Source organism: Embiotoca jacksoni, unplaced genomic scaffold (genome assembly GCF_022577435.1).
Source record: "Embiotoca jacksoni isolate LCO1_2020_lvr unplaced genomic scaffold, fEmbJac1.0.p SCAF_4, whole genome shotgun sequence".
NCBI classification, from domain to species: Eukaryota; Metazoa; Chordata; class Actinopteri; family Embiotocidae; genus Embiotoca; species Embiotoca jacksoni.
The window spans coordinates 1278379-1305606 of NW_027185392.1; the positions used below are offsets into that span (position 1 = coordinate 1278379).

The 27228-nt window shown below is 43.9% G+C and overlaps 1 protein-coding gene across 4 annotated transcripts in view; it reads right to left on the reverse strand.

Annotated features, from left to right (window-relative positions):
* Window positions 1-592: 592 nt before the first annotated feature.
* Window positions 593-27228, reverse strand: part of LOC138208785 (testis-expressed protein 2-like) — a 35716-nt gene continuing 9080 nt past the window's right edge. For 3 of the 4 annotated variants that reach the window (XM_069166901.1, XM_069166900.1, XM_069166902.1), the window contains exons 3-13: window positions 16278-17853; window positions 14321-14521; window positions 13187-13517; window positions 12801-13039; window positions 12436-12600; window positions 10811-10910; window positions 6061-6187; window positions 4317-4430; window positions 3993-4202; window positions 3429-3549; window positions 593-2520 (exon numbers count right to left, since the gene is read on the reverse strand). In XM_069166901.1, the coding sequence (XP_069023002.1) occupies window positions 2398-2520; window positions 3429-3549; window positions 3993-4202; window positions 4317-4430; window positions 6061-6187; window positions 10811-10910; window positions 12436-12600; window positions 12801-13039; window positions 13187-13517; window positions 14321-14521; window positions 16278-17828 (3282 nt within the window). In that variant the 5' untranslated portion in view covers window positions 17829-17853 and the 3' untranslated portion in view covers window positions 593-2397. The remainder of the gene's footprint in view (window positions 2521-3428; window positions 3550-3992; window positions 4203-4316; window positions 4431-6060; window positions 6188-10810; window positions 10911-12435; window positions 12601-12800; window positions 13040-13186; window positions 13518-14320; window positions 14522-16277; window positions 17854-27228) is intronic. The other variant, XM_069166903.1, reaches the window with a different exon arrangement.

Genomic DNA, 27228 nt, shown 5'->3' on the forward strand with positions numbered 1-27228 from the left:
CTCCTACTGGCGTTACTAGGCAACCGCAAACTTCCTTGGGCGGAGCATGCGCAGTGCTCATCATCTCAGGGTCAATAAAGGTGATCTTGTCGAAGTTTATGTGCGTTGATACGACTGGAGGTGCTTATCTTCGACCTTTAAGTCAATAATAAAATCATTACTGGTAGTTATTGATATGAGACATATATCTAACTAATTGCCTAATGCTTTGGTCACATCTTATTTCCTGCCAAGTCAGCTGGACCAATTAGTTTTGGATTTATTTAGTGTGTAAAAGTCCTAATAAAGCTTTTTAAACAGAGCTGGAGGGTAGTAGTAGTAGTAGTAGTTACTTTGCAGAAAATCCTATAATGAGTTAGATTAAACTAACAAGAATTAGAAATATTATCCGGTAATACATGACGTAACACCGATACAACACTACACTTTTCATGTTACTGCTAGTACTTCTGTACTTTAACTTAAAATAAATGTACTTTTTATCTTTAAAAGGCCTTAAAAAAAACAACATTTCACTTTGAGCAAATAAATACAAGGCAAAGAAGATTTCCATCAGCAATTCAAAACACAAAATGAAGCACAAACCCAAAGCGGCTGTCACGGACAGATTTATTTAGCTCTATAAATAAGGCAGATACACAATCACTTAATTTGGCCTTAAAATTACATGTCAATAAAGTCATTAATTCACAGATACAAATCATAGTCTTCATTTAGCCTCAAAAAAGTCATTCAGTTTACACCAAAAGAAGTAGACAAAAACTGAAAGCAGACCACACTTCATGTACTCATTCAAAAATACTTCTCCGAAAAAAAAAGAGGAGCCGAGGCAGAAAGGAAAAGGCGATCACACAGAACACAGGTCCGTTCGGTGCTACAGTGCTTTAAGTATGCAGAGAGAGAGCGAGCGATGAAAACAAGGCAAGAACTCCTGTAAACAACAAGTATTGTCGTAACATTTTTTTTTTTTCTTTCACATTGCCTCATAATGCTTTTATCAATACGAGATGTGTACCTCGAAGCGGAGGGAGCGATCCGGTACTACGGGCCTGATCGGAAGGAACTTTGGTTGGAGATCAGAAACATGGTTGTAAAAGTGTTTTCAGAAACTGTGTGTTTTACATTCTTGGCAACAGACGCGTTCCGATTCAGTGCGTACCTTCCTGCAGACAGTATTGGCGGAGTAGAGTCTTCTTAAAGAGCCGTCACATATCAAGAGTTTTAAATTTCACCTCCGACGTCATCATCCATATTAAACACCATAAAGTACGAAGCGATGCGCGGATAAACACACCACCCCCGGGCCTCCGTAGTGATCGAGAAAGATCTGTTCTCTGAGATGAGATAGTGTTTATCTGTCGTAAGAAAGGAAAAAAAAAAAAACCGAGAAGGAAACTTTCACTTGCATTTGTGCAATAATTTGCATACACCCCAGTCCAAAGGTGACCGGGTGGAAACTGCTCTCATTCAATAACAACTGGAAGCAAAAAAAACCAACAAGAACAACAACATACATTCAAACAGACGTGTTGGAGGCCTCGTCAGACGTACGCCGAGAATCCTTCTCCGTACACGGTCAGAATAAAGCCTGTGCAGCGTTTCTAACATTGCACTCGTTGTGGGTTTGTCATTAATAAGGGATATATATGGCGAATGACACTTTTCCTACATAACGCATGTTTGCTGTTGAGCTTTATTTCCATGCAGATGTGGATAACGGCATCGGTGGCGTAAAAAACAAACAAAAAAACGAGGGGTTTCACGATCGAACGAGGTGTTCAAGGTGAATACTGTCGGTTAACACCTGATCCAACAATCGCTGACGTAAAGCCACTTTAAGGTTTTTTTTTTTTTTTTTTTTTAATTATTTTTAAATGGTGAATAAAAATAACATCAGGTATCCCCAACGTACTGGTTTTTTATTTTTTACCTGCTCGACAACAGAAACTCTCCTTCACATGCGAATCATTCGCTATAAAACGCTTCTAACTTCAACATATGGTCACACGGTGAGTCCACCCTGCTGCATCGCCCCATGTGACTCTCTTCATGCGCAGCGTGTAAGGTTTCTGGTGAATGCTTCCATCTCATATATAACAACATATTCCTGCTTATTAACTCAACCCACCTCCAAGTTAGGAGCCTAAAGTGGCTCACCTTCAACATCTCAGTCTAAACCCTTCCTGACAAATACTACCTGACGGAGCAGCACTTTGTGTTTAGTGTTTACTTGGTCGACTCGACGTCGTTCCTGTTGTCTCCTCTACTGCGAGTGAGAGAGAGCGCCTCCAGGTGGGAATGTGTTTGTACTACAGTAGCGTAGGACCTGGCGACTTTGGCTCCGCCTCCCGTTACGAGGCTTATTAGAAGCTTTTAGGAAAATACTGTAAACAATCTTCATGGCGGGCTGGTGCCGTCCCTCTCCGGGTCGACGGAGGGTCCGGTGGCTGTGCGGGGGTCCATGGCAGAGTGCATGATGGTCAGCCATATGTCATCCATGTTTGGCATCACAAGGATTTTCTGGAAGAGGAGAAGGAGTAACGGATAGACGGTGAGTGGTCCGTCACTTTCTGGTATTCTTGACACATTTTTGAACACGTCCTGTCTTTAATGAACCAAAAGTAGCGAGCACATAACAGTGAGTGTGAAACTGTTTCCTATAAGATGTTGGACGTCTTGTGCAGTTTGCCAATAAAGGAATAAGTGAAGTGACCACATTTGGACGAGCTGGGGGAGGAGCGAGGGGTGGATCTGACCCATTTGATTGGAAACTTGACGATACTACATCCCGCCCACCGATAGCTGTAACCTGACTGCACTACAGGCCTGTCAATCAAACGGACACGCCCCCAAAAACACATCTTTTTGAAGCTTATTTTCTAATTAATGACGGGATTATTTTCAGATGGACCGTCAGAAAACTAATAAGAAGGAGCGACTTTAGCTAAAAACACCAAGATAACTCCTGGAAAACATTTTATTGACTTAGAATTTAATGAGAGAAGTTGAATGGGAGTCTATGGAGCCGGATGCCTTATGGAGCCAACCTCTAGTGGCACCTGGTGGTATTGCAGCTTCAGGTACTTCCGCATCAGCCTCATTATTCAGACCCGGAAACTACGAACATTTTATATACAGTTTATCTTCTTTTCATACAACTACATTCTGTTTCAATAAGCTACAAACAAAATGGCCCGTAAGGACTGGACTAGATTTTCTTTGGTTTTAGTAAACTCTGACTGTGCAGTAACAGTAAAAACAAAAAGGTATAAAATTGCAATGTTGATTTCCATTACAGGATCCATTTGGGAACAAACCACTCGCAGCCTCTGCAGTTCACTCGCAGCTCCACTTATTTTGCAATCACCTGAAAAATAAACTCTGCTGGGCTGAATTACAGAAACAAGAGACCCAAATGTAGTGTTTACCTGGAACTCCTGCTCCAGTTTCTTCTCGATCCAGTCTGTGACGTGAGCCAGAGTGACTTCTCTTTCTCCCAGTTTAGGTCGGGCCTTCAGCTCCAGGTGAGGCGGAGTCCTGAAGCCATACCTGCAACAGGAAGTAACACCCTCAACCACAACTCACACTGCCAGCAGCTGACACAACGAACAGGTGCAGTGACCACCAGCAGAGGGCAGCGATGGACTGTAAAAAGACATTAAAAGCTACATTTATTTGTTTTCAAAGCTACAGTTGCACATTAGAATAGATTTTTACTTGTGCTGAGTTGAGATATTTTTAACTGTGTAAGTTTGTAGTGAAAGAGCCATCATTTAGAAATAAAGATACGTGACTCGTACACGAGTATCTGCTGATAGAAAAGAGGAAATTAAACTAATCATGGGTCATCTTAAAGAGCTTTGTTTGCAACAGACCGGACTGTGTTTTCCTGTCTGTGGTAAAGTGGCAAGAGGGAAATGTGATTATTTGTCACTCACTCTGCACAGCATTCCTCACGTTACTGCAGCAAGAGAGAACAGCACATTACGTACCAGATCCTGTCGGTGGGAGGAGGAGGGATGTTGACAGCCAGCGTTCCCTGGAGCTGCTGCACCTCCACCGTGAGCAGGAGCGGCGTGTTGGACACTTCCTCCATCTTCTTTTTGATGAACTCCGTCTCTGTGGCCTTCTGGAAGTACTTGGACTTCGTTATCTTGTCCACAAAGCGCATGATCTTGCTCGCTTTATGTCCTCCGACAAAACTGGATTCAAACAAAAAAGGAGAATTAGGATTTAAACCCAATTCAAAACTTCAATAAAACCTCTTCAGGTATCCGATATATGTAAATAGTCTATACATTTTGAAAAGCTCTCACCCCTCTGCTCCTGCAGAATCATTCGCCAGCTCTGAGGAATCTTCCTCGTCTGATGAACCGGCGCTCGACGACTCTTCATCGCTATCGGCCAGGCAATACGTTCGAGGCCTGTATCTGAAAACGCATGAAAAAACCCCAATGTAAAATGTATTAGGATGAGCACACACTTACTTACTCTCTCTCACACTCACACACACACACACTGTACGCATGCACTAACACATGCAGATGGCGTTTCATTGTGCTCATTAAGTGAGACTACTCACATGCACAAATGATAAACTTCTGGAAACAAAGAATTATGGGAGTTAGTATTAAAAAAAAAAAATCTGTAGATCAGAAGGTGTTCACAGAGTTTCATCCTTTCAGATGGAATTTTCATGTGAAACTCAATCTAAACTCGTTTGGCAAAAATCCACTGACTAGAGGTAGATACTGTAACACACTGTTTCAAAGGTGCACCAATTCAGAATGCATGTTTGGTACCACTGATACCAATTAATACAGTTTATTCATTCAAACCCTTTACAAATAAACACACTGTAAAATGACAATAAAAACAGAATGAGAAGTTTGACTCATTTAATTGAAAATAGACCAAAGAGAACACATCAAATGTTAAAACTGAGAAATTTGTATTGTTTTAAGGAAAAACATTAGCTCATTTTAAATTTGATGGCAGTAACTCGTTTCAAAAAGGTTGTGACAGGGTCAACAAAAGACTGGAGAAGTTGTGTAACGCCAAAAAAACAACACTTGGTGGAACATCTGGCAACTAATTAGGATACCTGGCAACAGATCAGTAACATGATTGCGTATAAAACAAGGGACAAGGCCGAAAACCAATATTGACTGGGCCCTCAGGCGGCACTACATTAAAAACAGACAAAGCTCTGGAGTGGAAATCACTGCATGGGCTCAGGAACACTTCTGAAAAACGATCGTCTGTCAACACAGTTCATCGCTGCATCCACAAATGAAGGTTAAACTTCTAAAACGAATGCCTCTGTCCCAACTTATTTAAAACATGTTGCTGCTATAAAATTCAAAATAAGCATATATTTTTCATAAAACAAAAATATTTCTCAGTTTCAACATTTGACACGTTGTGTTTGTTCTATTTTAAAATAAATATGGGTTTACATTAATTGCGAATCATCACATTCTGGTTTTTTTTTAACATTCAACACAGCGTTTCCGTATCAGTCACAACAGATCGTTCACTTAGTTTCAGTGCCGCAGCATCGTATCTGTGCTGTATTCATGCAAACATGTGAACATATTATGCACTTATTTGTTGCTGAGACTTTAGGGAAATGAAAATAAACTGATGAAAGCACCGAACATGCCGAGAGATTAATAGTTAATGAGATGAAGAAAATGGACGGTGTTAGGGAATGAGACGACCCCTTTAAACTAAAGATATCGGAACTGGAAAGCAAAACAGTAGAGATCACTGTTGAAAGTCAAGCAGGAACTCACCAGAAAGACATCCGATTAACAGCCGCATAAAAGGTAGAATCCAAAGGGGCAAAGGCCGGGAAAAGAGAGGTGGTGGGGGGAGGGAGAGAGAGAGAGATAGGGGGAGGGGGGGTATAAAAGATACAGAACACTGAGTGAAACAGGGGAGGTGTCAGGCAACATGGCAGACACCAGAGACAAGCACTGTTTTATTAACCAGAGGTGGGCGAGGGCGGGGGATTGGCTTCACATCCAACCAAGGCTCTTCTAAAAGTGTTCTCACCCGTCCTTCCCCAACTCCCCCACGCGGGGGCCTTCTCCCTCCTTCCCCAGACGGATGAGGTTCATCTTGGTTTCCAGGGTCATCAGGAAAGAGCTGCTGTAGGAGACCTCCAGGTCGAACCACAGACCTGAGGACATGCTTGATGATTATTATAGATGTTACAGAAGATGGGGAAAGAAAGAGGGAGAGATCACAAGGTCCTTTAAACGGAGGAGAAACAGTCAGAGCAACCCCCCCCCCCCACTCTTCCCCATCCCTGTTTGATATCAGCAGGAGGGGAGGGGGGGAGAGAGGGGGGCTGTAGAAACTCTCCCTCTATCTCCCTCTATTCCTTTTACCTCTGCACTACAAAATCTGCTGTAATCTGGATTAAAGCCTTCATCAAAAGTCTGTCTTGCATGGGGCTGGCTGTGTGTGTGCTCTTTTAAAAAAAAAAAAAAAAAAATTCTCCCACCCTTCTAGTTCACAACACAGGATCACATGTTTCTTGTGTACAATGGTTTCTCTTTACACCACCCGAGGGCAGCAGAGGTCGACGGATGACGCAGGAAAGAAGAGCTGAAGTGAGAAGGAAAGACCGAAACACACAGGTGCACGTATGCAGTGCAAAACGCCAAAACAATCTTGTACAGATTGTGACACTGGCTGGACAGTTGAAAGAAATTCATATAAATAGGATTTGAAGAGCTTTCAAGCACCTAGAGAGGCTTTTAATCTGGCAGAAGTGTGCACGAACGTGTTGGTATTTCAGCTTTGATTACTTGTTCTTACCATCTGATTTTATTTTGTCACTTTCTTTGCCTTTTTTTTTTTTTTTAAAGCATTTTAAAATGCATTGCATTGTCGTTATTATCATTATACGAATGTAAAAAGTGATAAAAGCAAAGATATGACCAGGAGATGTAATGTGGGAATGCAGAGACAAGCAGCACCTCTCTTCACTGCTCTGTTACCGGCTGCCTCGCTCTAAATGAGATAATGCAATGAGTCTGCTGTGCTCGAGAGAAAATCGATATGAGTGTAAGAGCCTGTGGAAAAGAAACAGAAAGTTGAGAGGAAACTAAAGAAAGAAAAGAAGGTGAGGAAGTTTTGAGACAGAAAAAACAGTCAGCTGGGGAGCGAGGCAGAGTGGACACGCTGGATCTGCTGAGCTCCCTGGGTCCTGTTTGACCCGCCGGTGTTGAGAGGCGAGTCTGAGTCGGGGGGTTCATGCAGGGCACTGGGCTTTGTTAGTCTGCAGAGAGAGGAGCCTCCGGAGCAGGGCAGAGCTTCCTTAATTGGGGTGAAGCCACATGGTGAGGAGTGAGTCGTGTGTGTCACAGAAAGAAATGCCTTCGCATATGAAGGGTGCATGCTTCCAGAAATGGACACTAGAGAAAGTCATGAGCATGTTGGCAGATTATATGTAAAATAAATACAAATGTATCGGCCTGCTGAGAAAGCTGCTGCTTTCGAAGACATGCGTGCGCACACAGCTGGAGAGGTTCATCGATCCGGTGCACTCAGCATGCTTGTTCCAGGAAGGAGCGGGGTGAGGCAGAACGGGAGAAGGCTGGAGGATACGGGCACTGTAACACCACTGTAACGCCAATGTAACACCACTGTAAGACCACTGTAACGCTACTGTAAGACAACTGTAATGCCACTGTAACACCACTGTAACACCACTGTAAGACCACTGTAATACCACTGTAACGCTACTGTAACACCACTGTAAGACCACTGTAAGGCCACTGTAAGGCCACTGTAAGACCATTGTAACACCACTGTAAGACCAATGTAAGAGCCATGTGAGACCACTGTAACACTACCGTAACACTACTGTAAGACCACTGTAAGGCCACTAAGAACACTGTAAGACCACTGGACATTTCAAAAGAGAAACTGACCGCTTCCACCAATGTTTTCCAACACTCGCTTCAGTGATCATGGAAATACACAGTGGAAAAATGGAATTAAACATGTTTCTGTGCAGCTGGAGAGCCTCTGAACAAAAAGATGCACAGCGCTGAGTAAAGCTAAATATAATAAAGTCTTCTGTTTGAAGCATGCGTCTCCTTCCTGCTTCCTCTCACCTCCGAGAAACATCTCTAAAAATGAATCACTTTAGTGTTTAAGACTGACTGCGGCTGATGGGTCTATTCAAAGAAATCAAAAAATTTGGCAACATATCGCTGTTTTTAAAAAATGCAATTAAAGCCGACAAACTTCCAGCGCCATCACTGGAATGCGGATCCGCGCACGCCGATCGGGTTTGAAATGGCTTTTGAGGTGTGCTTTGCCTGGAACCGATCCAGCTGGAGATGAAATCAATTCTTGCTCTCATTACGGGGGTTATGCGAGAGCTGCGGTGATAAAAAAAAAAAAAAAAAGAAAAAAAATGAGGCAGCGAATCGGAGCACAGGAAGGAGGAAGAGAGATACTGAGAAGAAAGAGGAAGACGAAATGAAAGGGAACGCGAGGGGAAGAGAAGACGAGGAAGAGAACGGGAGACAAATGAAAGCACAGATCTGTCGGAGACTGTAAGGAGGGAAGACAAAAGGAACGGAGCGATGGAAAGCTCCATGCTGATGCACGTCTCAATGATCACAGGAGAATTCCTCTCAAATAAAAATGGCACGAAGAGCTGCGTGTGATCCAAAACTGGAGCACAGTTAGCTGATATTTGAGCAGCACTGCAGCCCGCATGCTCGTGCGGAGCTAAGACCTGGCATAGCTAAGCTTCAATTCATCCAAGATAACCATAAGACCTGCTAAAGTGCTTAGGGCCGGCCTGCATTGTGCTCGGCTAAGAGTCCACCGACCAATCAGATTCCATCAGAACCGCTGTAAACAAGGCTTTCGTGAGGTCAGGATTTTACACTATTACCCCGTTTCCACTTCATCAAAATGTCCCGGTGTGATCGGATCACAAGTGGTCGGTAAAAGAGACGCGCCCGAGATCTGATTTGCTCGGGCCGCAATCAGAGGTGGTGGTGGGACGCACGCAGACACGCAATGCATTCTGGGCCACAGTGAAGGACCGCCTACTCCGCTGACGTCATCCGAATATCAAACAACAATAAACAACATTTACTGCTAACTAATAGCTAGACAATGACTGTTTAGAGGCTGTACGTTACGCTCGTTTCACCAAAGCCTCCTCTGTGTTTATCGTTTTTTTGAATTTTTTTTTTTATTTTTTTTATTCGAGTGTATATCGTGTTATTTGCGACAGGCATCAGAACCTCAGCTGTGAGAGAGCCCCGCCCATTCGCACGGTTTATTGAGCCGCAGTTAGCGGAGACGCTCCGGAAAAAGGAATTCATCCAACGAGCCGATCAGGCCGTCTCGTTTCAGGCTGTGAATCAGGTTTACAAACTCGAGCGTTCGGACATTTAATTTCTGAAATTCTGACATATTTCTGAACGGTGGAGCATTTCAATGAGGTTCAAGTGAGCGAAGATGTCCATTTTTTGTTGCATAAACTCCTCATGTTTCCGTGTTTGTTCTCGCGCTTATTTACTTGTGTGCTTTCCGTGGTGTAGAGAGCGCTCATTTACATACAGGAAGTGAGACCCGATCCCAAGCGGTCACACGGGACGGTTTAAATCTGGACGCCCGTGATCCGATGACGCCAGGGACGCTTGCTGACGCGAGGTGGAAACAGCCTCCTTGCAACACCTCTGGTGAAGGCAATTTCTTCACATTCAGAGCATTGAACTGAAAACATCAACATCCTGCCGCTGCCTGACCTGCTTGAGTGGGTAGAAGTGCACGTTGCGGACCGTAGCCCACAGTCGATCTCTTCCTGCCGAGCAGAGCAGCTGTCAGCGGTTTCAACTATAACCTCGTTTATTAAAAGTGAAAAACACAAAACGTGTCAACATTGTTGCATTCAAAAAAAAAAAAAAAAAAAAAAAAAAAAAAATCAGATTTAGTGTCAGCATTTCTTACTGCAAGTACAGAATGAATAAACGGAGATGTTGCCGTTGTTTTGATTCGGATTTTTTGCGTTATTCAGCATTTGTCGTTTCCGCCACGGCTTTAAATGCTCGTTCGGAGCGGCTGTGGTGGGCGTCTCAGTGTGGACAGAGTTGCTTTCACTGAAGGGTTGGGGACAGCTATCACACCAGCGCCGCCGCCGCTGCTGCTGCTGTTGTTTGGGTGCAGAGCACAGCCTCAGTATTGTGATCTTATTAGTCACAGTGAGACGACCAGAGAAAGAATGGGGGCAGCAGATAGTCATGAGACATAGTGTCACTTTCCTCCATGTGTGTTTACATGAAGCGGATTTATTAAAAAAAAAAAGAAAAAAAAAGTGTGTCAGATTTGACACTTCTTGTCCGAGAGGGCTTAAAAAGGACAGTTTGAGTGGTAGTTTGGATTACTGAGGCATTTCTACACAAAATATAAAATCCATGAAGTCAGTGGGATGAAAGAATGTTAAGAAGAGGAGGAATATCAGATTTCTAACCAGCACATTAAAGCCGTGCAGAGAGTAACTCCCTAGAAACCGAAAACCTGAAACTGACGGGATCACGAGAAATCCCACAGAATGTTTCCTGATAGATTATTGGTTTACATTGCTGCACTTTTATCTTTGTTATCGCTTCATGTCAACAATGAGAAACATTTAGTAAATCCTGCACAATGAAGAAAACAATGACATCCTCTGTGTGTGTGTGTGTGTGTGTGTGTGTGTGTGTGTGTGTGTGTGTGTGTGTGTGTGTGTGTGTGTGTGATGGTTTGTCATTTATTTCTGTCTTGCCTCGATAGTCGACGCAGGGTTTGGATGCCCTGAGGATTCTGGGCGTGGCCGAGCCCATGTCCAGTTCTGTCAGCGTCAGCTCGTTCATGAAGTAAGGCAACTGAAAGAGACACGAGCACACGAATAAACATAAACAACAACAACAACAAAAAATAAACCCTTCTTTAATTAAAGCAGATTTAGAGGTCAGCTTAATATTAAAACTATCATTCGGTGTAATTTTGAGTCGGGCTGTGTGATGTGGACAAATTCTGAGTTCAAATGTTGTCATGTTTACAGTGTACATAAGAAGAGTCCGTATGAACGGCGCCCTCTTGTGGCATTCACGACGTGAGAATTTAGATTTCTTTTTTTACAAGCCTTTAGTTCAGGAGTTGTGACGTGTTCGCTGACGTTTACAGAAAGGTCAGAGGTCGTGGAAGTTCATGTTTGGTTGGATGTTCAGCTAATAAATTGTAATTTTAGTCACGTAGAGTTTGTCCTCATAACTTAGATAATAGCCTAAGTCTGAGGATAATGTTGATTTTCCCGACGGCCTCATCTTTTCCGTGTCTGTGTTTCCTGCATGACGTTACCTCCCCTGTTAGCTTGATAAACTGTTAGCCGCTGTGGCTTCTAGACGCCCTCCATGTTTTTATGATTTAACATGCGCTGTACACGACTTCCCCTGTTGTAGCCACGAGCTCACGAGTGTCATTTGAACGCAGCAAAAATCAAATAACACAATACATTTCACCAAATACCTCGATATCAATATTATCACAGTATTGTAGAGACGACTATCAGTGCTTTCACAACGTATTTCCTCAATGAGATTGTTAATAAATAATCATCAGTAAAGTGGATATAAAGACTAAGTGCAGAAAGGCAAATAATAGATTAGTCTGCTCGGTTCAGAAAATATCTTCCCTTTACTGAAATAAAGTCTTTTAAAAGCATGAAAAGTCTGAATTAATGCCAAGTCATGAAATCTAAAACGATATCTCAGCTCACATCACAAAATCGATATATTGTCCAGCCTTAATTTGGAGGGAATGATTCGGTTGTAAAGAATAAAAAACTTGCAAAATGCATAAAATAAAATAGACGAATGGGCAGACACACACGGTTATTTTCAAACAAGGTAAAAAAAAAAAAATCATCTCTCTCTTATAATGTGTAGCATAATGTATTTTGTACATGGTCCCTGTTGTAAATAAATCGAATAAAGTAAACTCTAGAATCAGCCGTTTCTGTGTCAGTCACACAAGTGTTTGACTTCATTATTTTTTTACTGGATGTCGTGGACAGTAACGCAGACTGAAACTCTTTATACGACGAGGTAGTCAGGCGGGACGCGGGATCAGAGAGAAGCTGCAGGATGAAGAGAAGGAGGTGATTGATACAGAGCGACCGTCTCTCTGCTTGTAACCCCGGTATGGAGCTGCTCAGGCATTTCCAGAGCTGTACCAAAAAAGCCCGCTGACAGTTGGAGAGCTTATCCGTACGCGGGAATCGGACTCATGCTGCCGGCAGGAAGTCGCGCACAATCTTTTTTTCTTTTTTTTTTTTTACACTTTTCCACTTGTCGGCCTGTTCGTTTCCACTCCAGAGGTAAAGGTTGCTACGGGTGTAATTCCACTCACCCGTATCTTGCTGAGCTTCATCTGAATCTTCTTGGAGACCAGATCGGCCCAGTAGGGCTCGCACAGGAAGTCCCAGAAGACCCGGCCGAGAACGGCGTTCACCCAGGCGACGGTATCCTCCTCGTCTCCTCGGGGCTGCATCTGAGCTGCAGAGGCGCCCTGGAGCTGCACACAGAGCAGATGATAAACACCAGGAGAGGCGGACATCAATCCCAAATCTCCGTACAGAATTATAAAACATTTAATCCCTGACTGATACCACTTCGATTCTACGTCCTCGTAATTAGCTTGTTTGTAACTGCAAGTGAGATGCTGAGTTTGTCACCGGGGAGAGGAAGATGTGTCAATAGTGTAAACCGTGCTACCTTCTTATCAGCCCCGGGGCTGCTGTGTGGACTCTGGAGATCGGGGCTGGCAGCTGCAGGGCTGACTGCCATCTGCTTTGGCAGTAAAGAGCCCATGTAGACACCGTAGTCCAGCAGAGGCTTGGCTTTGGCACTTCCCGCCGTCGTCGAGGAGACGGGCGAGTCCTTGGACCTGGGCTGAGAGGCCAGCACCTCGTCCAGACTGCCGCGGCTGCTGCTGCGACTGTGAGGGCTCAGAGCTGAGGGGACCACGGCAAACATCAGAAATTAAAGACACTCATGTTACAGTTTGTGCTCTTTCTGTTGTTTACGAATGGATCGAGGTGGTGTAAACCCTGGAAAAAAAAAAAAAAAAAAAAAAATCTCAACACAAATTTTCTACTCGCCTTTCTTACTCCCGACAACACCGGAGCCTTTCTTCATCTCCGCCTTGAGTTTAGAGGCAGACAGAAATCTCTGGAACCATTCCTCCTTCTCCCGCCCAGTCCTCCCGAACAGGTAGAGGGACAGGTCTCTGCCGGAGGAGGACGGCGGTCCTCGCTCCTGTGCTCCTCCCGACCCCTCTCCTCGGTCTCTGGCGCTCACGCCCTCGCTGGCCTCCCACCTGTCACCTTCTGCCTTCGACATGAAGTCGTCTTGTTTGGCCAGTTCGATGCAGATGGGGTATTTTTTGTTCCAGATTCGCTTCCTGGCCAGGCTCTGAGGCACCAGATAGACCTGAGGGAGGATTCAGGAGAAATCAATGTCTCGTAAAGTTTGATCTTCTAAATTTCCAAACCTTTTTTCAATAATTCCAAGACATGACGGCCAACTTTCTACCATCTACTTAATGGACTTAAATACCAGAAAAATGTGTTGTTGTTCAAAGATTTATCAGCTTAAGGTGACATTTTCCACTGATCAAAGATAAGGAACGATTTAAGGCTATTTTCCACTGTTTCCGTCTCCGACACGGCTGCTGGAGTGAATCCCCGTCATTAAAGTTAATGCTTCACATCAGTAGCGTCCCAGAAGCGAATCGCTGCGCTGCTCGCCTGAAGGTAGGCGGTGAGTTTATTTTTTTGATGGAAGCCGCTCGGAGACCACCGCGAGCGAGCAGGAAGTGTGTTGGGAGAAAATCCGGTAAATAAAAAAATAAACCAAAACGTGCAAACTCCAGATCGTAAAAACACATCACTATATCACCATCTACTGCATTCTCCTACTGCCACATACACACACACACACGGTACGTGAAATAGTTACACAATAAATAGGAGGATTCGTGTTTTTAATGACTCAAACTCAGCAGGCTGTATTAAGTTTGTCAGTAGGCTGCAGCACAGAGAAGGAAATGACAACAATGACCACAAAACGGGAAGAAAAAAAAAAGAAGAAGCCATTTAACGACGTTTACATCCAATAAAAGACCCGAAAACATGATTTCGGTGGAATATGCAGGTTATGATAAAAACTGTACAGATATATACATTTCTAATTTGCACGTGTGTGTGTGTGACGACAGCAGTGTAACCACGTACTCTGCTGTTGGTGAGGTCGTAGATCTTCTGACTGACGTAGCTGACGTCTGGTTTGGGTTCGTTGTGTGAGGTGCGGCGGGCGACGTTGTGGTTGGGTTTGGACAGACGGATGATGGAGCCCTCCAGGCGGACGTACACCGAGTGCGTCAGGGTGGCGTGGTACGTCTCCGGGTCGTAGTTCAGGATCTCGTTCATCCAGCCCTGCGAGAAAGACGCACAGATTCGAGGACCGAGCTGCAAAAATCACGTCGAACTAGAAAAGTAGACGAGTATTGCCATTCGGATCAATTTTTCCCTTTTTTTTTTTTAAATACACTCCGTATTGCATTTCCTTTCCGAGACACACAGAAGACAGCGATCTGACGCGTTGCCGGGGAAATGAGGACACTGTAAATATCCGCGTTGTCGCCTGCGTAACATATTTCCACGGTGATAGAAAAGGTGAGCTGAAGTTCACACACGGCGTCTCAGAACTACCGTCTTTTCAAGCGCAGCCACAAACGAGTTTGTTGTCACTTGCTCGGCGAGGAAGCCTTTGAAATTCATCCGGCTATATTCAGCCGGCATCTGTCAGCAGTTCAGTTGCTGCTTTGTCACTTCGGTGTGAAAACCGCCGTGGAAAAATGCCTCTTAAAAAGAGGCAGGTTTGACTTTATTCACGGACGCAGCCGAACGGAGTGTCATGATAAAGTATCTCATATTGTTTTCGGAATAGAAAAATGAATGTTAAAAAAATGATTCGTCAATATTACATGAATGACTCTGAATGATTTTTGCTTTAGGTCTATAAATATCTTTCTGAATGTTTCTTTGGATGTAATGAACAGTATTAACTCTGACCGGAGCGTCCATCTTATCCATGAAACAAACCAAAGGAGAAAATTCTGATCAGCTGCATTACTACGCTCGATGATCATTGGCGACGTCATTTGATAGGCACATCTTTTCATAGGTATAATATCTGTCACAACTATAATCCACAGAAGATGCCGTGTAACCAAATGAACTCCGTACCAATGTACTCATCCTGAATTTGTGTCGAATCATATTTCAGCCAAACTGTTGCATATTGAAGTGCAGGCAGACGCGTCCCCTTTTGTTAATGTCAGGAATGTCCTAATCCATTTGTTCAAATGCAAGTAACAACAAAACAAAACGGAAATTTGTTGAATACGAGAGTGGTCAAATAAGTTCAGAGACGGATCGGTGTTGCAAACGAACGGAGCGCAGCAGCATAACGTGCACGGAGCAGAGGGAGCCAATAACCTTCATGAGCAAGTATTCGGCGCGTGATCAACATCAGCACCCGAGTTCAACACGTTTTTGGGACAACTGGTACGTGAACATTTGTGATTTCACTGCGGAGCTGAAACTGGAGCAGAGAAACATCAGATTTTGGGTCAAACTCTGGAAACGGTCAACAGAGACCCTGGAAATGCTTCAGAAAGTCTACGGCGACGAAGTAGACTTGAGTGACGTTCACGTTTCGAGAGGGGGCGGAGCTTCACTGTCCGAGACCGAAGAAGACGCTTCAGGTCAGGAGACACCAGGTGGGTTTTCTTTGACGTTGGCGGTGGTTGTGTCACCGTGAATTCGTCCCCCAGAGTCAGACTGTCGACAAGTTCTACTGGAACCTTCTGAGGCGTCTGAGGGTTGTTAGCTGTTTGTTAGCGTCGATAGGTGTTTGTTAGCATCGTTAGCTGTTTGCTAACTTGAGTTAAGATGGTTTTAAGCAAAATTAGCGGTTAGCAGGTTGTTAGCATTATGTTAACTTGAATTGAGCTGTTTTTTAGCAATGTTAGCTGGTTGTCAGACTGTCAACACAGTTATATTATGACCTTCTGAGGCGTCTGAGGGAAAACCTTCACTGTCATGACATTTTTTGCAGCCCCGACAGAATGAAATCCAAAAGTTTATTAATTGACTAAAAAAAGAAGAGAGGCGAATATGAACCGACCTTGTAGATTTCTGGCTCCTTGATGTCCAACTTGGTGAGATTCCACGACTTCCCGTGGTGTCTGGAATGTCTGAAGTCTCTTCCAGAAGGTTTTGGTCCCGTCAGCCACACAACACCGATGGCTAAAAGAAATCCCAGTCCGATCCCAAGCAGCACGGCTCCGACGTAGCTCGGCAGAGGTAATACAAAACACCCGTAGAGCAGTAAAGTGAGGATGAGGAGAGTATAGTGCGGCACGCTCGGCGGTTCGATGCTCTCAGATTCATCTTCGCTGCAGGATTCAGTACTTCCACTCTGTGGCACTTTAGTGTGGCTTCCAGTATTATCAGATCGATCGACGGCGTCGCCCTCCGTGTCGGTACCTGTCTCAAAGTCCTCGCTGTACAGGATGCAGTAGTCCTCGTCCTCCTGTTTGGCGAGAGCAGACATGGAGCACTTGTCCAACGACATGGAAAGCAGAGATGATTTGTTGGGGCTCTTCGTGTCAACAGAAAGGTTGACGGGCGATTCATCCGGACCAGAGGCCTCGCTGTTGGGGCTTTCGACCTCCCAGTCACCTCCTTCCTCCTCCTTGATGCAGTAGTTGTTGTTGTTGCTCTCCAGCTGCCCGTTGAAAGAGGTGATGGTGGAGAGTTCGGAGGCGCTGGCGGAGAGCGCCTTGGGCCGGTAGATGCTGCTGCCGACCAAGCTGCTGCTCTTTTCGTCCATGATCTTACTCAGCAGTTGGAGCGGTTCGGACATCACCTCGGAGAGACGGCGCTTGGTGTCCTCGATCCGCGCCTCCACCTCCGAGACATTGAAGAAGCTGCGGGTGTCCTGCGAGGTCAGCGGTGAGGTGGGGGCGGTTTTCGAATCGCTCGCCGCCGCCGACGATGACATGGCGGCAGACCGGGACTGCGTGAACTGCTTGAAGAGTTGCAGGTTGAGGCGGGATTCTGGAGGACGGTACGGTGTGGTGGAGGAGGAAGAGGAGGAGGAGTCCTGGGATGTATCCGAGGATAGAGATTTGACGAGAGCCTTCATGAGATGCCGGTGCCTCACTGACGGAGCGGGAACAGAGGAGGCTCCATCACGAGACTCGGCGTCGGAGGAGAGAGACTTCACCAGGCTCAGGAAAGGTTTGTCACTGGAGGGGAAGCTCAGAGACTTCGTCGGAGAGGAGTTGGACGCCGCGGCTTTTTGCTCAGACATGACTGAAGACCGAGGTTGCGTGGGGGAACTGTTAGTGTGATGTCTCGAAACAGGTGAAAGTCTGGATGATTCGGGAGCGACACCGGCTGCGGAGTCCGACGGCACGTCTTCAAACAACTCCTCACTAGCTTCTAAGGCTGTCAGAACTTGTGAGTCATCCGGAGCGGCTGAGGTAGCGGAGACAGTTGCTCTGTAAAGATCTTCTTCCTCCTCCTCTTCCTCCTTCCCAAGAGCTGAGAAGTGGATGGTGATGGAGTCCTTTGACAGCGATCGCTGGACATGGAGCTTGGGGACCACAGCTTGTGGCTGTTTATCTGTGGAGTGAGTACTCTTTGCATGGCGAGGATACCGGCTGGTCATTTCAGTACTCCCACTGAGACGCAGTCTGCAAGGACAGAACAGAGATCACGCCACATTAATAAAATAACAGAAATATAATCAGGTATTTTGATAACTGAAAATGTTTTCATTATTTCATTTCTTAATTTTTTTTATTACATCTTTGCTAGTTCGGAGCAGTTTGGAGCAGGAAGTGACCATATTTGGGCGAGATGGGGAGGAGCGAGCGGTGGATTTGACTGATCTGATTGGAAACCTGTCCATACTACGTCCTGCCCCCCGATAGCTGTAACCTGACTGCACCACAGGCCTGTCAATCAAACAGACATGCCCCCAAAAACACGTTTTTTTTTAAGCTTATTTCCTAATTAATGACGGGATTATTATCAGATGGACCTCCAGAAAACTAATAAGAAGGAGTGACTTTAGCTAACAACACCGAGATAACTGGTGGAGAAATTTGATTGACTTGGAATTTAATGAGAGAAGTTGAATGGGAGTCTGTGGAGCTGGAGGCTTTTTGGAGCCGACCTCTAGTGGCTCTCAGTGGTATTGCAGCTTTAGGCACTTCTCCATAGGCCTCATTTTTCAGAGCCGGAAGCTACGACGCTTCTATATACAGTCAATAGTTCTTTCCTATGAAGAGTAACACATTAATCTGGATGGGAGGCTGCGGGTCAAAAATAAATGTTTATATTGTGTGAAAATACATTTCACTTAAAATTAAAATATTTTACAGAAAAATAACCTTCTAAATCAAAAATAAAATGTCAGAAAAATCGTACAAACTACTCTTTAATCTCGAGTCAGTGACGTAGGACACAGTAACAGGAGAGATAGAGAGAACACCATCACTCTTCGTATGCAAGACGGAGGCTGATTGAATTTAATAAAGACGCTTAAATCATGTTTATTAGCTGCACAAAACCTACAGTTTGGATTTTAGAGCACTTGAGAATCAGGCGAAAAAGACGTCCCACGGTGGGCCAAGACAAAGAAGGTGAGGGCCAAACCCCAAATTGGGCCGCTCTGGTCGATTATTTATGATGATAGACTCGCGTTCTTTATATAAAAAAATAAAAAAAAGACCATCTCTCAATCCTTCATAGTGCAAAACAGACAGTCCTGGTGAAGCTTCTAGCCAACAGGTTACAAAAAAAAAAAAAAAAAAAAGGGCGTTTAAAAACAACGTATATTAGAAGAAGCAAATGTGTACACCATCCCTCAAAAAGACTTCTCTACAGAGAATTTCCCATTACTGTCTGGGGGAGATATGAAACATCATATTCTCATTGGACAGGATGCTAATGTCAATACATTACTGAATCCCCAGCCATCTATTAAGGAACTACAACTGGTGTATATCATGTTAATTTAGCTTCCCGTTTCAAGGAAATTATGTGTATTTGCATGTGCGACTGTGTGGGTGCTCACAAAGGTAGTGTTTGATTGTGTCAGACTTCGGTTCATCAGCGAAACGCTCGGTGATTAGAGCGCCAAATCCCACTCACCACCTGCTGACACTCTCACAAATACCTGCCACAAACCCCGTTTAAATATTCAGCACAATCAAAGAGCCTCATCAGGTGCAATCGAGACCAAAGAAGGCAACAATGAGAAGGAAGACCGACAAAGCGCGTGAACGCTGCAGCAAAACTCTATATTTGACAATTGGACGAAACTTTACAACGGTTTCGAGAATAATGAATGTTTTTTTTCATTTTAGGTTGCAAACATAAACAAAAACCAGACTTTTGGACTTTGACTTTCTTGCTTAACAACGTCTGTAAAACTCCCAACATCCTGAAAGGTCTTTATTACGTAATTACACTGTGAGGCACCCGTTAAACACACATATTGCAACACAGACCTGGAGGGCACAACTCCAGAGACAACAGACTACAGCCACAGTCCAGATAACGAACTTGAATGATGTAACACTTAATAATGATGGCGATTATTGTGTGCTGGTACCACCAAACATTAATACATTGATCTGGCCGAGCTCCACTGAGGACTGTTTCCAGTTGTTGCATCTTAGCGGTGCAGAGGTCAGCTTGATTTTGAAACTGTTGGAGCAGCTCTCAACCAATCAGCGTTGACCATCTAATACCGCCGAAACTCGCCTCCTAACATCGCAGTGAAGACTGAAGCTGCGAGTGATGGTTCGACTGCAAGTAACCAAACTTGATAGTTTACATGTGAGATTGTACATCGGTGTTCAGACTTCCACATCTGCATGTGACTCGTGTAACTATGATTTTAGGGTGGTACTAAACTTCCCGGTGTAATGCAGAACAATGTGCTTATGAGGGAAGAATTCATTGTTAAGCTGCACTTTTCCTTCACTTCATACTTGGTATGTGGCTTGTTGAAAAAGCCAAATTATACAACAAGTAGTTTCTGACCCAGAGATCCGATTGGTCAACTGTACATTTGCAAAATCAGCATGACATCACACCCTGTTCATCACTAGAAACATCCCTCCACCTCCTTAATCGGAATAGATTTTCATATAATATACAATATAATGCTGTTTTTACTTGTTATAGGTCTGTTAATTGTGACCCGTTTGGTGAAATCGGTTCTCACCTGCTCCTTTTTTGTCGCTCTCAGCACCCGTACCGTAACACCACGGACAGTCACGTACTTAAAATCCTAGCGGCGGCTAGCTGGACCGGTTTGGTTTTAACACGTGACGCGGTGCTAAAATCTGAAAAATACACGAGTCCATCGATATATTTTTTTTCAGCAGATATCTTGGTTACAACCAGACTGAGCGAGCCAAGAAGTTTGGTGGTCCTGTGTGCTGTATTTATTCAGTTTAAGAAAGCAATAAAACGGGCTAGAAATCGTCTGGGTTGTTAGGTCGTTGCTAAGGGTCGGACTACTTCCTGGAGTAGCAAACATTGCATACATCACATAAGAGGCTACTGACTTCAGCGATGCTTACAGGCCGCATCACTGTCGTGCCGATAAATGAAGTTAAAGCACACCCTCGGGTCTGATGTAGCTCACAGACACCTCTGACACCACAGCGCCTCGGTCAACCTCGGTCGTTGTGCTTGTACTATACAAATAAATTAGACTTGACACAACACAGCTCTTTCACATTCACGATTAAGAGTAATTCATGATGAGAACTGCTATCATCCATTTTCATTGCGAAGACGTCGCCAGACTCTTCTGGCAACACAACGCGATCGATCTGTTGGTTCTTGTGTGTCTCTGCGTGACGTCCTCGGGATGTGAAAACAGAAATAATGGCGGTGCCTTGTTGACATTTGGCTCGTGTTTTGTCCGGACAGCGGAGGTGACAAGAGGTCACGCTGGCTCGCTCACTTGCAGACAAAACTTCGCCACTCATTGTCACATGGGTCACGAGTGAGCTTGTTACTCAGCCAGGCAGTCTGCCAGCCACCTCTGTCCCCGGCGATCCAGCCCTTCGGGCCCGCGGCAACACAATGAGGCCATTCTGGTGGACGGCCAGTTGGACGTGGATTTCACTTTAGCATACAGGACTCCGAGGAACAGGCGGTGTTTGCCAGCAGCGCTTTAGGATTAGTGGTAAGATGGGTGAGTAGGTACATGATTGGCGTGTATGGTTGGAGAGCTGGTTCTATCTCCAAAAGAAGCACTATGGAAGTGGAACAAACAAACACATCAAAAAGTGGGCATGTACAAATACGTATTTATGCATTTGGCCGTCCATCCAAGTGTGTATCTTCACACACTAACAATGAAGACTCCTGTTTTTCTCGTGTCCCCAGAGCCTCTCTCCGAGCCAATGAACAGACTTAGACAACAGTGCAGAACGCAATCTTTGCCATTGATGCTGATGAAGCTAATTACAAGAAGCAAGCCGGCCTCATTAACCCTCGTGTTTTGCTCTCATTAGGGACCCGTTCACACTTCACTTCTTCTTTATAGAGCAGCAGGCAGAGGGAATAAAAAAGCGACTCACAGAGAGCGATTACATGGACTCAGAGGCTGAACATGATTGGGCCTGTTTATTCCGAGTATTGTTGAGAAAAATGATAATAAGCCGGGGATGTGAGAAAGATGTCGTTGTAATTAAAAACCTTTGATATAAAATGTTTATTTTTCACAGCGGTGTCTTTTTACCAACATGTGTAGTGGCCTAAATTTAAAATGGATTTATCCTGTCTTAAGGGCCATGGTACATTTATAAACTTAATATTTCCAGCAATCAGGAGTCAAATCAGTGCTGCATTTTAGCTCAGTAGGAAACTAATTCAACATAGTTGTGAACTTTTTAAGTGTCTTCAGGTCTTATTTGTCACCTAAGATATAAAAGAGTTTAGCTCGCCAACTTTACACAGCTTTTATACCAGACACATTTTTAATATTACCAGAGGAATATTGGCAAACGTAGGAACAAATAAAGCCAACATTAATGCAGACAATCAATGTACAGTTAGATTATAGACTGTAGTTTAGGAGTTTAGTTAAAGTCAGGATCTGTAACCAGTAGTCCTACTTGGCTTCTTGAATGCGATGCTACAATAAATGACAGAAACAAATACAGGAAGGAAATATAAACAGGCCATCATATTTTGTATTAGAGTTTAAAACTGCAATAATTGCCGATCAGCAGAAAAATACAATCAATTAACTATTAAATATTTTATTTTATTTTTTTAACCATTATTGCTGTAAAAACTGATTCCAGCCTTTCAAAATGAAATAGTCGCTGGTTTTTTTTGTCTTCTGTGGTAATAAATTGAATTGTGTTGGATTCTGGACTGTTGATTGGATAAATCAAGACAGCTGAACAAGTAACTTTTAAGCTCCTTTTCCACGGCCAGTTCCTTCGTGCACCATTTGGCACAGCTTGTGGATAGTACCTGGTACTCGGTAGTAGTTTTGGTTTCACCTCCGTCAAAGCTCCAAGCGAACTGAGCTGTAAAAAAATCTAAATCACATGGTACAAATATGCAAATATAAATGAAGTGATAAGAAAAACCCCAATAATGAAGAATATGCCATCCATGCAAAAAAAACAGTTTTCCCCTGAAAGTCACGCTTGCAGCTGTATCTCAGCTGTTCTCTCTACTAGTAACCACTGAGTTCAAAGTTCACAACTGCTCTCAAAGGGATTCAAAAATATCACATGAAATACAGGAATTCCCTCACTAAAGCAGAAGTATCTAAATGTAGTCAGATGAGGAAAAGTGTATCAACAAAAAGAGGAAACAAGAATTGATGACTTTTACTTGGTTGAATTAAAAACACTTCAACCATCAGTCACTGATGTTCACTGGAAATTCAATACTTCTTTCAACATCAAATATGCTGTTGAAATCAATGTTAATATTTCAGAAACTTTGGGTTCCTTAATGAACCCAGTCCTCGGAGCGGCATGACTCAGCGTCTCACTGCGAGGCCTCTTCCTCCATGACCTCATCAGAAGCTCCAAATCACACTTCATCAGCCGGTCTGGAGCCACCAATGTGACTGTAGGGAAGGAAACTCCCACCATGCCATGTGTCATCCAAGCACTTCATCATCTCTTTTTCCGCAACACATGACTGTTGCGATACTCAGTCATGCTACTGGGATCATTGTGGTTATATTACTTCTCAGCATTTATTTTGTGTCTGACATATGAAAATTCAAAGTGCTGCATTGTCGAAAGGTTTATTCAGGAGATCACCTGTCCCACGGAGAGTATTATACAGGAGAAACCTCAGCCACAGAGGCAACGCCAAGTACACAACCTGCATGGAGGTTGGTGAGGATTACCTCTGTTGGTCTCTAGTTTAAGGCGCTCATCAGCCACAGCTACAGTACATGTAAGCACTTAAAGGAGTGAACTAGTGGCCCCCGGTGGTATTGCAGTTTATGGCACTTCGCATTGGCCTCATTTTAAAAAGTGTACAAAAAGTCAAGTATTACCGTGTATCTAAAACAGGCTGATAAATGTCCTCAAGTCTTTGACAGTAGGAGTTATGTGACAGTCAGTGGAGTAAGGGTCAGTGTGCTCCAAACAAAGGACTTGTTGGGTCCTCCAACAGTTTATGAAACTTCTTCCCCATGAGGGAACTGCATGGGGGTCAACAATCGTTGTGCAACAACAATTGCAACATGCTGCAAATGGTCACGTACGCTGTCGGGGCCCCAGTGAAGGCTTAAGATCAATCTTAATCCTTCACTTTTCTACGTACACTGAGACCAACAACCAGAATGCTTTTGTGGAAATACCCTTGACCTCTCCCTGTTTTTCCCACCTACCCATGAGTGTGGTTGGATGACTTGCTGTAGCTTCCTTACAGCTGTTGGCGAAGGACACAACATCCGACAATCCAGTGGGACGGGAGTTGCTTTTGCCCCCCCAAAAAAATCCATTGGCCAATTTTCCTCACCTCTCCAGCTAAATCTAATCTGATTGGTGAGCATGTTTGTTTAAGAGCCGTGCAGCAAATATCACCCAACAGCTCTTTGTAGGTCACTTAGGAGATGGCCTTAATCAAAAATAAGCAGAACAGTTACGGAAACTGCTGCTACGTGGCTTTGGGAAAAGAAACACTGCCTTCATATTACAATACACAATGATGGTGCATATTGTGTCTGTTTTCCAGAAGCTCAAAAGTGGCGCTAAATAAAGATTTTTCACTGTGTAAAGATTTGCATAGACAAATATAAGTGTGGATTAACAAGTAAAATTCCCCAGATTAGAGCCCTGAACTCCTAAATGTGTGCGTGAGGCTGAATAAGAGTGGAAGCGTCCGACAGCGTTTCCAGTGTTTGCAGCCCAGTAACCTCACAGTGAGAGCGTTTTATGCAAGTCACCGTGCGCGCGGCTCTCTGCCAATACAACACCGCATGGCAGCCCCCCCGTCGGAGGATCTCAAATGTCAAACGCCACCGTTTCAGATGATATCAGTGGCGTTGAGAGGATGCTCGCTGCGCGATGGGAGATTTAAACTACCGAGAGAAAAACACCCCGAGAGGAGAGAAGACATAATGAAGTCCCGGAACACCGCTCCTGTTGCCGAGGAACGGATTAGAGGAAGTCCCACTTTAAATCCTGCTGTTTATTTTCAGCAGTAATGGCTTTACCTGTGTGTACACGGGCAGAGATGCAAGCGAAAGCCTCTCAGAGCCCAGAGCTCACATTATCCAACATTGCAGGAATGGTAGCAAACACTTCCAGCTCTGTAATAGCTGCACAGGAGTTATATGCACCATTAAAATGACTCGACACATTTTTTTTAAAAAGAATGGCTCCATGTATCCGTCTCTCTGATTATGTCAACGTTGTCAAGGTCAAGCGGCGACCGGCAGTGACGTCGCCCGTCGGGTTTGTGAACGGCCGTTTTCTTGTTCTGGAGCGACATAAACAACAACAGCCCGACAGAACCGAAACTGTTCCTAAGAATGCAGACAAACTGGTGAGATAGGCGGGGATCGAAGAGGCAGGCGGTGAGGTCATTACGGGTGTCGACCGTCTCCCAGCATTCCTCAGCCGACTGCAACAACATAAACGGCATATTGTCCTAACAAAATATAATTGTATTATTGCTGTTATGGCGCTTGCTCATTATCACTGCTACAAAAAAAACACAACAACTCACGGCTCCTCTGGTGCTGCCGCTTCCGTGAAATGAAATTTTACAGTTGCAAATGTACAAATGAGTCTCGTGACATTTGGACTCGTCAAAACTGAGAAACCGGCGAGGTGCAAGTGTATCTTTTGAATAATACGACCTCCGTAAACAATAAGTGCGAGGCTTCGGTGCCGTCGCAGGACTTCATCAGTGAGCATCCGCTGTCTCGTGCTGGGACAATGGACAGGAAAACAAACAATGCCACATAATAAACTCTGAGGGGCCACACACAGGAGGGAGGATTTAACAAGGCAACGCTGTTCGAACGCAGGAGATACGGTCCGAAAGACATGCATGAATCAGATATGGTGGCTGCAGAGATGGTCATGGTCGTGTTGTCACAGCAGAACGGTTTTGTTTAAATACGTACTCTAAATACACCGTTTCTGTCCTATGCTGCTCTTTTCTTTCTCCGCTCTCCCTCCACCCCAACCAGCGGAGGTAGATTGTTCTCCTCCTCTGAGCCCGGTTCTGTCGGCGGTTTCTACCTGTTAAAGCGGAGTTTTTCCTGATGTGGAAATCGTTGATTTGTTTATAAATGTTGTCAGGACATTACGGTGTAAAATGCCCCGCTGTGATTTTTGGTGGGACAGACATAAAATTGAACTGAATTAATTGTATTTCCTGTAAATTTCAAATTCGTAAAGAATAGCAGCCAAAATCACAGTTTAGCTCAACTGTATATTTGACATTTTTTTATACTAGAGCTTGACTGAACTTTTTTTGTTTTAGACAATATAATGCAGAAAAAGATGCTTGGGGTAATTCAACCATTGTTTTAGTTGTGTTTTTAGTAATTTACTGTTTGAATGGACTGATGTTATTTTGGACAATTTAAAGTTTATCGTTTTATCCTCTTAAATATCATTGTCCAAAGTATTTGACAACTGCAGTTCAGTCAGTATCACAATTTTTGAATATTTTTACTTCCTAATATCCCAAAAAAATCCATTATCGGTCAGGCTTTACTTTATACTTCAGGTTTCTAAGCATTACTGAGACGTGCAAATGATTTGAAAGTGTGGCGTGTGCTCATTTCTAATGTTGGAATAAGGAGACAGAAATGGCATATGTCTGATGGCTAAATTATACTAGTGTATTAATATCTTTCTTCGTACGCTTGCACTATTTGTGTATTTAACAACACGGAAATTGCTGATTGGTGCATCCAAAACGTCTGCGAGTTATTCAAGTGGAGAAAACTAAAGATGCTTTAGATAACTTTCAAGCTAACTAAAAGCTAAAACTACAGATACATGCAATGATTTAGTAAACGGAAGTACTGAATTCAAGTAACCTCTTAAAGTTTCTTTTTTCTTGCTAATATTCACACATTCTTGTGAACAAGCTATTTTGACAGATTTTGAAGAGTTAACTTTTGTTTTTAAAATGGTCATCCAGATGGCTGGATTGCTCAATTATGGATCGCAACAGTGAGAACACGCTGCCTCATGAAGAGCATGTGACAGAGCCTCCACCGAGACTAGGAAGTAAAAAAAAAAAAAAAAAAAAATCCGGTTTTCAGAAACAGAGACTGTGACAATAGGTTTTCACACAACCACAGCAACACAAACCAAACATTGAAAGTCGAGCACTCCGGATGTGATTTAATACCGTTTGATTACGGCCCTCTTTCGAACCGGGACAGTTCAGTGACCCGGACGTTGTTCGTGTTAAATAATGCACTCATGCCTAACTGCTTAAAGCTTATCAACAAGCCCTCATTACTTTTGAATGACCTCCTTGGCTGCAACGGTGACAGAAGTGAGATACAGATCAGAGATGAGCCT